This window comes from Scardinius erythrophthalmus (assembly GCF_964197995.2).
Source record: "Scardinius erythrophthalmus genome assembly, chromosome: 16".
Classification (NCBI taxonomy): Eukaryota; Metazoa; Chordata; class Actinopteri; order Cypriniformes; family Leuciscidae; genus Scardinius; species Scardinius erythrophthalmus.
In genome coordinates this window covers 20,547,570-20,562,196 of record NC_138236.1, presented here as the reverse complement: position 1 = coordinate 20,562,196, position 14,627 = coordinate 20,547,570, and the positions used below count along the sequence as shown (strand labels likewise).

The 14,627-nt window shown below is 42.2% G+C and overlaps 2 protein-coding genes across 5 annotated transcripts in view; one reads left to right on the top strand and one right to left on the bottom strand.

Moving 5' to 3' along the window:
* Positions 1–394: 394 nt before the first annotated feature.
* znf526 (zinc finger protein 526) lies at positions 395–11,654 on the top strand. Of its 3 annotated transcripts, none has more exons than XR_014031757.1 (9): positions 395–836; positions 2,470–2,833; positions 2,924–3,084; positions 4,273–4,380; positions 5,623–6,413; positions 6,509–6,635; positions 8,963–10,549; positions 10,633–10,889; positions 11,085–11,654. XR_014031757.1 is itself a non-coding variant. In XM_081387975.1 (9 exons), the coding sequence occupies exons 2-8, from the start codon at positions 2,578–2,580 to the stop codon at positions 10,792–10,794; spliced, it is 3,192 nt and encodes a 1,063-aa protein (XP_081244101.1). In that variant the 5' UTR covers positions 395–836; positions 2,470–2,577; the 3' UTR covers positions 10,795–10,801; positions 11,074–11,651. The 3 variants fall into 3 exon arrangements, 2 of the variants coding, with proteins under 2 accessions (XP_081244101.1, XP_081244100.1); XM_081387975.1 differs by having other exon boundaries at positions 10,633–10,801; positions 11,074–11,651; XM_081387974.1 differs by lacking the exon at positions 11,085–11,654 and having other exon boundaries at positions 10,633–10,935.
* Positions 11,655–12,451: 797 nt separating this feature from the next.
* cicb (capicua transcriptional repressor b) overlaps positions 12,452–14,627 on the bottom strand; it is a 45,112-nt gene continuing 42,936 nt past the window's right edge. For both annotated transcript variants that reach the window (XM_081388971.1, XM_081388972.1), the window contains one exon: positions 12,452–14,338. In XM_081388971.1, the coding sequence (XP_081245097.1) occupies positions 14,052–14,338 (287 nt within the window). In that variant the 3' untranslated portion in view covers positions 12,452–14,051. The remainder of the gene's footprint in view (positions 14,339–14,627) is intronic.

Genomic DNA, 14,627 nt, shown 5'->3' with positions numbered 1-14,627 from the left:
CCTTTTATATTATCATTGCAGTAAAATAAAAAGAAATTATTTAAAAATGAAAGAATGTTTAATACCCTTAATATTTAAGAATGAAAAGACCTGCATTACAGAACCCTAAAACAGTACAGTCTAAATTGGCCATTCCCCCTAGTAATTTGGGAAATGAGAATGGCAATGTTTTGATGTCAATGTATATCATTTGCGTGACTATTTTCACTTTACTTCCAGTAAATGGCCTTTTTATCTGAGTTTTCTCATAGCAGGACATGTTGTGTTTTGGGATGTTTCATTATTAACGAATTTATTGGTGGTTCAGGGACCTTTACATCATGATACAGCCTCACATTCACATACCCTAGCATCCAAAAATGCTTCAAATGACTAGACTGTCCATCACAGCGGCTAGAGTTTGACAGGCAGTCTTTCTATCCAATCAGCGCCTTGCACAAGCCACACGCGAACCCCCATGGGGCGGGGCTGCACAGAGCAAGAACAGAGGCCAGACAAACGGTACATTTCCATACCCACGATCTTGTTTACGTTAATAAATACTCAACGAGCAGTGCGTCGCGCTGAACACTACTGGTTTCTCGCGGTGAGAAACGCATTGTGAACACCGTAAAGACGAGCGCTGCACGAGGGATTGCCCATCTGCAGCGTGCGAGGCGAGGTTCGGAAACGGTTGGGGAAAGAAGGCCTCCCCTCAGCGATCTTAGACCTGCGGGGAAAAGTGAAGAGCGCCGCCTGACGACCGCCGTACAGCGGGGTGGCTCGCTCAGGAGACAGCGGTGCGCTGCATAAGCTCTGGCAAAATCTGAAGAGCGCCACCAACTGCTCGCCACAAGGTAAACAACTCGTGTGAGACCTGCTAAATGCTGTTGTCTGTGTGCACTACATTATTACTGCCTAGATAGAAGTTGATTGATAATAATGCGTATTGTCAGTCATTTGGATTTCAATATCTGCACCCGTAATAGTCTTCTCGTTTATTGATGGACAGCAAGCAAATTGTGGACTCTTTATATTACACAACTGCCATATGTCATGAACGGATTAGGTAAAATATGAAGCTAAAGTATGAGAGTTCCACTTGATGTGCATATAATATTAAATGCAATGAAATATTAAATAAATATTTTCAGAAATATCTGACATTGTTGACAAAAAGTAGGGACACAGCTGTGAAACCTTATAAAAAAGAAATACTAACCTTCTTTTCTCAAGAACTAACTTAGTAGTAATATTAAAGTCCACATGAAATCAAATTTGACGTTTGTTTTTTGGCTTTTAGTGTGAATATGTTAGCCCTACTGTTATCCATAAGCTACTGTGCTCCAAAACAATGACAAAATTCACATAAGCAATAAGCATTCAAAACAATGACACAATTCACATAAGCAATAAGCATTCAAAACGTAGGATGCAGCCGAAATCGCACGCTTACTATATAGTAGGCGAAACACAGTATGTGACAAAAGAAGTATGTCTGAATTCACAGTACTCATAAAAGAGCAGGCAAAAAGTATCTGGTTGACCTACTTTTTCCAGCGAGATTCTGAAGTGTGCATACGATGGACACTTTACTATCCCGTGAGGCCACAGGAGAGGATTGGCAGTGAAGCGACGTAACTGATGCTGGTAGGTCACATGATGGTGACAACATGGCGAATGTAGTATGTCCAGATTACATTCATACTACACACATTCTTACTATATAGCCTAGAACATACTTTTTTAGCGGTCGTAAAGTAATTACTTATTCAAAATAAGTACCTAAAGAGAGAGTATTTGATTTCGGACATAGTCACCGTCTCTTGCTTCCGCCAATGTGGATAAATGATTTTGATGACATCCCTCTGCACTTCAGCTTCTCATAAGATTTTCTGTCCAATCAAATGCTCTCTAGAATCTAAAGCGTCCAACCCCCTGCATTATAAATAGATGCTGAAGCTGCGGCTAAAATCCATCACTTGTTCACACATTACTATTTTCTACATGGTTCGAACAGTGTAAGTATACTTTACATTTAGACAAATGAAGTCTGGTTTCATGTTATTGTCATGCGAACTGGCATATATTGTATGCCAGGGTACATATCAGCTTAGGATGGACTTTGAATATTGCTTCTACGTTGAGAAACACTGATATAAATGGATTAATGAGTTATGGTCTGGTATTGAATGATAAAATAAAGCGAAAATCAAATGAAATTGTACAGTTGTGTTAAGAACATTATAGCGACCATCTCAAAGTGGAAATGTTACTCTTTTTTTTTAAACTAAATGGCAGATAAAGTTGTGTGACATGTTTTGTCCCATGTCTCGATGATTATATAAATGATGTCTGTAATATTTAATTATTGGCCTGTGGAAATCTGCTCCGAAACGATAAATGAAAGTGCAAGGCCAGGCAATTTGTCTGGGACTCTGTCTTCTGACAAATCTGTATAAGTTGGATTTTCTTCTTTTTTTGTTTCAGGTTGTTTTTAGGCTTAAGATTCATATCTGGCATGAGAATATATACTGAACCCAGTGGCTGTGACTCATCATAACCCCAGCAAAAGTCTTCGCATCTGAACAGGTTACCATGAGTGAGCAGGAGTATGTGGAGCATCAGTACATGTGCAGTGAGTGCCAGCAGCTTTTTAATACGCTGGAGGAGGTGCTGGTGCACCAACAGATCCACACCGGAGCAGAGGGGGACGAGGTGGAGATCCTGCCGAGCTTTGAGGACTGTGACGCTGGAGAGAGCCAATATCAGTGCCTGGAGTGTGGAGCCATCCTCAGGAACCCTGACGAACTGCTGCTGCATCAAGAGCTGCACATGAGAGAGGCAGGCCAGGGTGAGTGCGGTGCTTATTATGTGTGCTGTACATGTCAGATTGTTTCCTTTGGAAGTGCGTGTAATCAGTACTTTAATGCTGTATTTTCAGAGCTATGTGAGGTCACAGAGGTGGATTCTGTCGACGCAGAAGTGCCAATCCAGTACCAGTGTCTGGAATGCCTGGCTCTCTTTGAGACACCTGAACTGTGGTTGGCACACAGACAGACACACAGCAGAAGCACCACCCACAGCAGCCTGAACACTGACACAGTGAGCTCACACACACACACACACACACTGATAAACCGAGCTGGGTATCCATGCAGATCTGATTCGCTCAGCTTCTGGTTCATTTGGGAATGCTCCAGCTGTAATTTTCAAAGAAATTCTCTCTCAGGCTCCATCCACACTACTGCGTTTTAGTTTAGAAACGGAGAATTAAAACGAATACGATCTCCGTCCACACCAGCGTTTAAGCTGCGTATTAGAATTGATCTCCGTCCACATTAAAACGACTGAAAACGCGGATCACGTGACCATTCACCAACACTGGGCAAGCGCGTGCCGGTGTAAACCTAGAGACTTTCAAACATCAAAATGTCATTTATTAATATGTATTTGTGTCAAAATGACATATAAACATCTTTTCCTATTCTATTTTGCCTGGAAACGCTTCCAACACGCTTGCGTGTCGCATGAAAAATAGGCGTCGATTCTATTTCTAGCATGCACGTGTTTACCGCGCGAGCCTTAGTGTAAGAAACTGTTCCAGCGGGTGGAGTTTACTGGTACTGAATATTACCTGTGTATACTCCATGACTGATGACACCCAATCATAGAGCCGAGCGTGAGCCTCTGCGTCATCGTTTCTAAAGTCCTCCGTTTTGACCCGTCTTCACTAAAACGCCCTCGGAAATTCAAAACGCAAAACGGGGTCGGCAGCGTTTCTAAACTTCTCCGTTTTAGGTCTTCGTTTTTGCCGTTTTAGTCTGGACGGGTGGTGCAAACGTAGCAAAAGGTCTCCGTTTCTAAACGAAAACGCAGTAGTGTGGATGGGGCCTCAGAACCTTTTGACTTTTTTGAGTTGTTTGTGAAAATGGGAATTTTAAATGAACAAACTATGCAGTTATGTGGATACCAGCAAAATAAAACAATACTTGTAGCGTAGATATCTAATATTGACAGACTAAATAAACAAAACAAATCTGTAATATCAGATTCGAGCTAATAACTCTTGTAGTGTCAGTAAGACAATATTGCTGTCTAATAGAGAAATCAATTATTAATATAAGTGAAGCTGTCTACACTGTGAGTGCCACTGTCAGGCTCTTGAGGTGCTCAACAAACAAGTTGTGTGGGTACATACTCAGAGAATAAAAGATTTGTCTTGTCATTTAAAAGAATCATTATCAAGATCATTCAAATGAATTTTAAACAGTCTTTTGTGTTCTGTTTCAGGAATATGTTCTTCAGGCAGATGGTACTGTCACTCCGGTTCAGTTGCTTAATGTGCAAAATCTAGTTCTGGATGAACAGAGGGCAGGCCAGATCCTGACCCTAGCCCAGGTCTGTTGCATACTACATACATTTACACACACACAACAGATACATTCTTTAAAGGGGGTTTGTTTTACTCTGATCTAACCAGGTGTGATGTGATAAAAGCAATGTTTGATTTTCATTTCTGTCGTGTTGAGTAGTCCTCCCCATTCATTAGTCCAAATTCCTGCTGAAAACCATAGTTAAAATATGGTGTCACAAAATTTCACGGGAATAAAAATAAAGAAGAAAAATCTTCTTAACTGCTATTTTCTTCTTGTTTTGTTACTTAAGATAAAAAATAAACAACTACTTAAAATACACGACACATTAAAAAAACTTAATGTTGAGTACTGAACTTCCATAAAGCTTTTCGTGACAAAAATATCTTTTGAGATGGTTTTCGTTGAATTAATCAACAAATCAAAGCTGCCATGTAATGAGATAAACACCAAAGCCTGTCATTTAGACAGCATTTGGGAACTTCAGTTGAGTAAAGGTGCAGTAAACCATTTTTGTAAAACGCTGTTGAAAGTAGATTGAAAAGAGCACCACAACAAACTTGTAGCCAATCAGCAGTCGGGGGCGTATACACTCATGATGGGAGAGTAGAGAGAGTAAGAGGGGGATTTGAAGAAAGAGAGATGGCTGAGAGACTTTACAAAAGAGTAAAGGTCAGAGGAATATCACTAGAAAATGAGTGGTTATGATCAGGCAAGAGCTTTAGGACCCGTGTTAATATAAGAAAAGCTTTCTAGCGCTGGAGAGACCTGAAGACCTGAAGGCCTGAAAACTGACGCTTTTGACGAGGTTGGGTTGTCTCTGCTCCATACGCGAGTAACATTGGTTTTCGTGTGTGTGGTGCTGGCGACTAACAACGAACTCTTGCTTGTATAAACTGTGCCGTATGTAATTTTTTTGTTCTTCCGCGTTGTACGTTTGTCATCATCTTTTTATTTTGCTTTGCTTCTGCTATGATAAAGAAGACTGAAGGGAGGGGGGGTGTTTGTTTGGGTATCCACTAGTGTTTTCAACAATGAATCTCAGAAATCGCTTACCTTTAATAATTTGTCAAGAAGTGTGCTTGGGAACATTCTTACGAATTTCCAGGAAATTTGCTTAAGACGTTTCTTGAATCCGGCCCCAGGTTGTTCCCATCTTGTTCATTCTGAAGGTTCAGTGTGATAATGTCTGTGCCTATTGCCATATTGTTTTAGGATATTGTAGTTCCCTATTTCTTAGCTTACCTTTGTTGCTTTCATTTTTCAGGCTCTACGAGAGCAAGAAACCCCATCTAAAACTGCAGGCGCTCCTAGAACTATGCTAGTGCCAGCGAACGCTTCCATGCCCGGCTCCACCTCTGCGATGCTCCGTCTCCAGTTCTGCTCCGCCCAAGCCATCGCTGACGGTTCTGCCTCAGCTACTCTCCGAAAAGCTAAACTCCTCGCCCCTCTCTTACCTACCGATCCTATCCGGCTGGACAATGTGACCACTTTGAACCTTCTCCCTTCCTCTGGCCAGGTGAACACACTAAAGAAGGAAAATGAGGAAATTTTAATTATCCATCCTTATGAGTGTTCTGAGTGTAATCTGCTGTTTAGCACACCAGAGGATTTCCTTCAACACCAGGGGGAGCACTTCTTAGGCCAGGACAAAGAGAGTGGGGACACTGGGGTGATGGTGGGGTATGATGACAGTTCTGGGGTTAAGGAAGATGAAGGAAGAAGCGACGGATCAGAAGAATGCAGCAAAGTTGGCAAAGTTAGTGGTGGGAGACGTACGTACACTGCCCGCTCAGCTGCTTTGGGTTTGACGGCGTCCGTCTCATCCAGCAATCTTCAGTGTGAGGAGTGCAAAAGAACGTTCACCTCTGCCAATCGGCTTGTGGCACACCTTCGTGTGCATGAACAAGGAACACACGAGTGCCCAGAGTGTGATAAAGTGTTTAAGAAGTTGGTGTCCCTTCAGACACACATGCGCACACACTCCGGTGAGGCACGTTTTCTGTGTGTGGACTGTGGACATGGTTTTACCACAGAGATGACTCTTATGATACACAGGTAATAACACACACAAACTCTACAGCCAAACATCATAACTTGCTTGTGATTTGCACATCAAACATGGCGTTTTTGTGTTGTCTTCCCCACTTTAGGAAATCCCATACATCTGAGCCACTGCACAAATGCCCATTTTGTGCCAAAACCTTCACCAACATGACCAAGTTCTTGTACCATCGCCGCACTCACCGAGTACGTGAGCCGACCACTCCAGTCTCTCAGGTGATTGTCGGTTTTAGGAAATTAGCAATGCACAAGATCAGTATTGTGTTATTTATCAGTCAATATTAGAGATTAAATTGTCTAATTTATCCGTATTGGTCAATATTGGATATACAGGGTGGGCCATTTATATGGATACACCGTAATAACATGGGAATGGTTGGTGATATTAAAGTCCTGTTTGTGGCACATTAGTATATGTGAGGGGGCAAACTCCTCAAGATGGGTGGTGACCATGGTGGCCATTTAGAAGTCGGCCATCTTGGATACAACTTTTGTTTTTTCAATAGGAAGAGGGCCATGTGACACATCAAACTTATTGGTAATGTCACAAGAAAAACAATGGTGTGCTTGGTTTCAACGTAACTTTATACGTTCATGAGTTATTTACAAGTTTCTGACCACTTATAAAATGTGTTCAATGTGCTGCCCATTGTGTTGGATTGTCAATGCAACCCTGTTCTCCCACACTTCACACACTGATAGCAACACCGCAGGAGAAATGCCAGCACAGGCATCCAGTATCCGTAGTTTCAGGTGCTGCACATCTCGTATCTTCACACCATAGACAATTGCCTTCAGATGACCCCAAAGATAAAAGTCTAAGGGGGTCAGATCGGGAGACCTTGGGGGCCATTCAGTGTGTGAAGAGTGGGAGAACAGGGTTGCATTGACAATCCAACACAATGGGCAGCACATTGAACACATTTTATAAGTGGTCAGAAACTTGTAAATAACTCATGAACGAATAAAGTTACGTTGAAACCAAGCACACCATTGTTTTTCTTGTGACATTACCAATAAGTTTGGTGTGTCACATGGCCCTCTTCCTATTGAAAAAACAAAAGTTGTATCCAAGATGGCCGACTTCTAAATGGCCACCATGGTCACCACCCATCTTGAGGAGTTTGCCCCCTCACATATACTAATGTGCCACAAACAGGACTTTAATATCACCAACCATTCCCATGTTATTACGGTGTATCCATATAAATGGCCCACCCTGTATATCAGGCAATATTTCCCCTTTTATATCCTTTAGATTGTCTTTGGCCTTCACAAAATTGAACTCGATCTTAAAAAGCAGTTGGGATGCACTGATATTACAATTCTGTCCAAAACTGATATTTTGATAATTATTTTAATTTTTTTGGCTGATAAGCGACAAATGCCTTGTATTAAAATTCAATACTGTTAAATAAAGATACATTTTTATTAAATAAAAATAAAACACTAAAAACTAAAATCAATTGTTAAAATGCTACAATATAACACATTATATTGTACAGGATGAAAAATAGATTGCTAAAGATAACATTTAAAGGAGAACTTGGTAGCTTTTTTAACTTAATAAAACTGTCTAGAAATCATTTGGATGGTTAAACAACCTGTTCTGGTGATATTGGTGACTTTCCCCGCTCCCCCCAGCGTTCCCAGGCGGAAAACCAACCTTGCAACTTGTTCACTACCGTCCCGGCAAGATAGAAATTGGAAGTCTCGTGAGAAGCGAAAGCGAGAACGAGAACGAGAACGAGCGCGAAACACAAATTGCTTTACGGCAATTCGACATAAACACACACGCATGTATGATGTATTACCAGATTACCCACCTCGGTAGACATAGCTCCACGCGATACAGTTGGCTTGCTCCGATCAAAACAAACGCACATGAGCAGCGGTAGAGAGGGGGAGGAGGCCGCCGCAAGTGAGTTTTTTACGACTGTGTTGTGAAATATACGCCCCACCACAGCTGTAGGGGGAGCTCATGGGGAAAACATGCGACAACAAAAGGGAAAATCAGCGAAGAAGTGACTAGAGTTCGCTAGAGTTGCCGAGTTCGGCTTTAAGAGTATTATTAAATAATGACATTGCTTGTTATCTATGATTTAAATCTTAGTCAAAGTTCAAATGTGAAAACAGCGGAAATGAGCATGTACAATTTAATATTCAGTATTGGTGATGCTTATCCAATATTAAAAAAAAAATTAAATGTAAATTAAAAATTGTAATTGCTGATAACCAATATTGTACAGATATATTGTGCATCCATTAAAAAATGTAATGATTGCATACTTGCACTAAGGTCTAACTTTGCATTTCCCTTTTTTTCATTTGTAATTAGATGCAAATTAAGAAATATAGAATGTTTTTTTGTTTTGTACGAATTTACACTGTTAGTGCTTTTTTTTTATCCACATAAACTGCAGAACCTAATAATTACTCAAAGACCTATTATATACTTTTCTGTCCTTAAGATGGAACTGACTGTGAACTGTTAACAACAAGAAAAAATATGTAAGATAAATTCAACTCTCTCCCCTCTGCAGTTTGTACTGGCACAGCAGTCTCCTCTCTCTATCATCCAGAGAGCAAGAGAACGAGAGACTGCTTGGAGGAAAGAAAGACAGTTGGTGACAATTCCTCCTGTGAAAGATGACAGAAAAGAGTCAAGCGACACAGGTCCTGTGCTCATTGAAGGTATTGCTGTGGTCTCCCAGTCTTCAGAGCCGACAGAGAATGGGCTTTATGCTGAACACTCAAACACAGAACAAGCCCAAAATGGAGGGCAAATGCTGACAGACGACCCAAACCATTCAGCTACTGCCTATGTGGAAGGAGGAGGAGGGGGAGAAGAGGAAGGGAAACGCAGGACTCCTGCTGCTGAGGAAGATCCAAAGTTTCCGTGCTCTATCTGTAAAAAAAGATTCTCCTCGCAGGTCCGTCTGTTGCGGCATCGCCGAACGACTCATATGACCGAAAGGCGTTTTAAATGCAACATCTGTGGGAAACCGTTCAAAAAGCAAATCCATCTGCGAAACCACCTGCGCACGCATACGGGCGAGCGGCCGTTCCAGTGCAGCGTATGCGGAAAGACCTTTTCCTCTCTTGCTAATCTTTCCCGCCATGGACTCACACACACAGGAGTTCGTCCCTACCGGTGTGACATTTGCCACAAAGCCTTCAGCCAGTCGTCAAATCTACGTCAACACCGTCAGCATCTTCACAGCAATGCAACACCCTCACCCTGTCCAGACTGCTCTGCCACTTTCATCCGTCCTGCTAAACTCGTAGCTCATCGTTTCCTTCACCACCCAGGGTCGCCGGCACCTTACCCCTGCCCGCACTGTCCCGAGGGGTTCTTGCGCAAGCGGCAGCGAGACATACACTGTCTGGAGGAGCATCCCGACCTGACTCAGCCTCACTGCATCTCCCAGGACTCCCAGGTTAGAGGTCAGCAGGGTTCAACAGATGACACCGAGCAGCAAAGCGCTCCTTCAATGACCAAACCCAATCTGGATTGCACTATTTGCGGCAAGCGCTTAAACTCTCCTGCAAATCTTCGCCTGCACCAGCTAAGTCACGGACTTGGGCCCGGCCGGCCACGAGGCTCCAACTCCGGCCTTGGGAAGTCTCATCCCTGTCCGGTGTGTGGAAAACTGTTCGTTTCAGCCTCAAGCGTTACGCTACACCAGAGAGTTCACACCGGCGAGCGCCCGTATCCTTGTGCGATCTGCGGAAAACGTTTCCGCCAGAACACGCACCTGCGGGAGCACCTCCGCACCCATTCGGGCGAGCGTCCGTTCCGATGCGAGTTCTGCGAGAAGGGTTTTGTGCAGAGCATGCATCTGGCAGAACACCGGCGGACACACACGGGCGAGCGGCCGCATGCTTGCGGTGAATGTGGAAAGACATTCAAAACCGTTTCGAACCTTAGGAACCACCGGAAGACTCACGCTCGCTCCCAAAAGCAACAAGAGCCGGAGCACAGCGGAGAAGCAGTGCTCGCAGAATCCAACTCAGAAACCGTCACTGTTGTGGAGGCGTCCGAGATGGACATGGCAACGGCAATACCATCTTTCTGCCAGCTTGGACAGCCGCAGGTCTTTCAGATACAGACATCTAACCTGACACAGGTCTGTATGCTTGTTTTGCTTTGTGCAATTTTGTTAAAGTCTTTGTGCACCAAGTAATGGTTTATATTTTCTCACTGTTTCAGACTCAGGGCACTCCCACTATCATGTGTAATGAGTTTGGAGAGACTATAGCCATCATTGAGACGAGCGGAGACCTGGCAGAGGCCATCGAGCTGTACCACACTGCACTGGAGGGTGGCATCAACATGGAGGCCATCACTGTGGACAACCTACAGTTGTTGTGAGAGAACAGTGACCATCAGTTCCCGTGACCTTCATCTTGGAGATTTGAATATCATGATTAAAATGAGCTTAAGTAATGTCAGATGGGTCAGAACAAGCACCGAGACAAAAAAGGACAAGTTGGGTTTCTCAAACTCGGTCCTGGAGGGCCACTGTCCTGCACAGTTTAGCTCCAACCCTGATCAAACACACCTAGCTGTGAGTTTCTAGTTATCCTGAAGACAGTGATTAGCTTGCTCAGGTGTGTTTGATCAGGGTTGGAGCTAAACTGTGCAGGACAGTGGCCCTCCAGGACCGAGTTTGAGAAACCCTGAATTAGGCTAAGGTGTTGCAAGTTCAAGACGTATTACTCAAAAAGCCACTCTAATAGATCCATTCAAATATTTTTCAGCCTTGTTTTGACTTTTTTGAGACAAAAATAGGGCTGATTTTAGAGGATGCAACTGAAGTCTGTGATCAAATTGCTCCTGTTTTGGGATTAGGAATGGACAGTCTGGCTTGCTGATGACACTCTTGTTCTGACAGAAGGCATGATGGCACAGATTTAGAAAGAAATACTCCCATAGACAGTGGAGCAAGTTGATACCACAGGACGGCTGAAAATGATTCCTAGTTTACATTCTTGACCTGCAGTTCTTTCGAGGAGGTAGTTTAAGGGCATTGAGCTGAGGAACAAAACAACAGGGAAGAGGGAAAACAAAACATATTAGTGCTCATCATGGACAGACATTATGCACCATCACTGCGATGGACAAAGGATCCCCACATTTCTGTCTGTACACTGAATGTTTGTAGCTTTTTTTAATGTTATGATGCTGATTTGGAGAAGTCTTGCTAATAAACTTAAACTGTTCGTCTCCGTCTCGCTTGTAATTGCTTTGAGGAAGTGTAGTTATAACAGAACTAGCCAGAAATCATGATGTCACCTTAAAGGGACAGTTACAAACTGAACATTCTGTCATCATTTCCTCTATTCTGTGGAACAGGTATATGATATTTTGAAGAATGTTTCAACTGTTTTGGTTCGTACAATGAAAGTCAAATGTTGCCAAAATAACATTGGAACACGCCGACTTTCATTGAATGTACAAAAACACACCGACTTATTTTGAAAATGTTCCACAGACGAAAGTCATACAGGTTTGGAACAATGTGAGGGTAGGTATATTACCTTTTTTTGAGTGAACTTTAAATCTGTTTTTGATGTTACATGGAATCTAAGTCTCTCCATATTGTAATTGGCTTTGTAGGCTGATTTCCTGTACAGCACCAAATACCCACAATGTAGCATACTTGCATATGGACACAACACAACCCATCATCCCTTTATTCTTAAAAATCACGTGAAGCCCCCAGTCCAAAAAGAACATTTACATGGATGTCATCCCAGAATCACACACAAAAACAGATCAATGACATTTTACTAAAAAGAAAATCAAAATGCACGTGTATGACATCACTAAATCACTGTCCAGTGAAGAGATAGTACTAGTCTTTTTTGTGTGTGTGTGTGTGTGTGTAGCGTATAACGGAGAAGAGGCTGTTTATTTGAACATCTGTTTATTTGTATACTGAGAGATACAGTTAAAATGTAGAACTTATCAGTATAAAGTATTTCTTTGATATGTAAAGCAGCAAAACAAGGTAACGCAATAACAGTTTATAACCATATTTCTTTATTTATCCTTTTGTTTTACAATTTTATTTCCTGTTACTGGCTTTGTTCCTTCCAATGATGCTTTTGCTCTTTATTCTGATGGTAGAGTCTTTGGACTCTTACGGCATTTATGTACAACAAAGACCAGCGTGCAGGAAAAGATCACCGTTGATGGCCTCCCAGTCCCACCTTACAGCCTTAAAGTGATTGAGAAAAGAACGATAAAGTGACAGGAGAAGGAATGAAGGGGAGGAATGTAAGTGGCAAATGGAATTAACAATAATAATAATAATAATAATAAAAGTATACAACTATCAGAAAGATGTTTGGAGTGTCTTATATCAAAGGCCTATGTAATTACTTCCTGGTAAGAAATAAAACATTGTGAATACCAAGATAAAGAGAAACATGTTTAAAAAAAGGTAGTGGAAGGGCCTCTAGGAGTGAGGGAAGAGGGTGAACTCATCCCTCCGTTTCTGCTAAAGAAAGAGTATATTAATAGGAATACAGTATATATAGGTTATAAGGATCAGATCCACAAGAACAACAAAGCATTAATAAGAACAGTAATAATGAGAGATAATTTTATAACATGACCTGTAGCATTACTTGTTGAAAAATCAAGTTTCTTCTCTAAAAAGTTAATAAAATTCTTATGGTATATTTTTAAGAATATATTCCCAACATTCTCATTGCTCTGTGCTTCACCAGCTCATGAAAAGTTGAATAAAAAAGGCAAGGAAAGAAATGTTTAAATATGTGGAATCTCTTAATGTATGGAAAAACATAAATCAATGGCAATAATGTGCCTGTTGACTTCCCTTCCATGACCTTTTCCTTCATGGCTAGCCAATCAGAGGCTTTGGAATGACTCCAGTTTGATTGGCAACCACTAAAGCCAATCATAGGACGAAAGGTTTTCAAATGGCAGCACGCAGTTCAGAGTCCCTGTCCGAAGGTTTTCAGTGCCTTAACAAAGCTCTCCGTGAAAAGTCTTCAAAATTAAAACACCACAGAAGAAATAAAAACACAAAATATCAAAAATAAAAGTCCAATAAGTCTTCATTATCACTTAAACTCAGCCAATGGAGGCCCGCCTCACAATGACCTGCAGTAACCCACGAACCAATTTAAAAAAACACCTGTGGCCAAACTACTGCCAATCAGGCCATATGAACAAAACTCAGTCTGAAAATGGATTGGGTGCCCTCATACATCCCGCCTTTCTAGAGACATCAGCAGCACTGTGACTTCACTGGCGTATAGGACAGGCCCACTAGTTTCAAAGTCCAAAGGAAGCCTAATGACTAGGATAATGCTGTAAATTCAAGAGTGTCTGTGTTTATGTAGGCAAGTGTCTGCGCGTGTCAAATGTCAAGTTTTCATAATTCAATGTCACGTAAAATACTGAAAAGTTTCAAAACCCTAAAGTGTTTTAAGGCGTCTCCCCTCATCTTCTCCATAGACATGAAAATTTTGCTCTTGCTTTTTCTCTCTATGTCCTTCGCACGCGGTCATAGCAGAGACAAGACAACAAATGTAGATCATGCAGACGTTGAGGGGAGACATCTGGTCTTCAAGCCATCCGTCTGCCCGTCAACCTCATCTGGTAGAATCCTGTGAATCGCCAGCGTTTCTGGGCTCCTCTGGGCTGTTCTGCTCCCGCTCTCGCTCCACATCTCTTTCCTGAGGGTCTGCCCCCACAGCCATGTCACTGATCGCCACCCCAGAAGGTCCCGGTAACGAGGAAAGATCTGAAATGCCAGCCGATTCCGACGGAGCTGCCGTTTGCATGATCTTTTGCCGGACCTCACGGATCTTGAGCTGTAAGCACACCTTAGTGGGGAAGATATCGGCGTATCGCGCCTGGAACGCAGCAGTAGCTTGAGCTATTGATCGACAGAGAGAGAAAAGGGCGAAAGGGGGAGAGAAAGACAGCATTAGATGGAGACAGGAACTGAAAATGAGAGGTTAAAGGGATAGTTTGGCCAAAAATGATATTAAACCCATGATTTACTCACCCTCAAGCTGTTCGAGATGCATGTGTCAATCATTTTTCAGATGAACACATTTTCAGTTATTTTAGAAAATGTCTTAGATCTTTCAGTGGTTATAATGTGAAGTTATGGGGTCCACTCCTTCAAGTCCCAAAAATGTGCATGCGTCCTTCACAAAAGT

What these genes read in the sequence shown, in the direction of transcription:
- znf526 (XM_081387975.1), top strand. Translation starts at nt 2,578, where the DNA reads ATGAGTGAGCAGGAGTATGTGGAGCATCAGTACATGTGCAGTGAGTGC. An exon ending in GCAGCCTGAACACTGACACA is followed by an intron (nt 3,085 to 4,272) that starts GTGAGCTCACAC and finishes GTTCTGTTTCAG; the next exon opens with GAATATGTTCTTCAGGCAGA. An exon ending in AGACATCTAACCTGACACAG is followed by an intron (nt 10,550 to 10,632) that starts GTCTGTATGCTT and finishes TCACTGTTTCAG; the next exon opens with ACTCAGGGCACTCCCACTAT.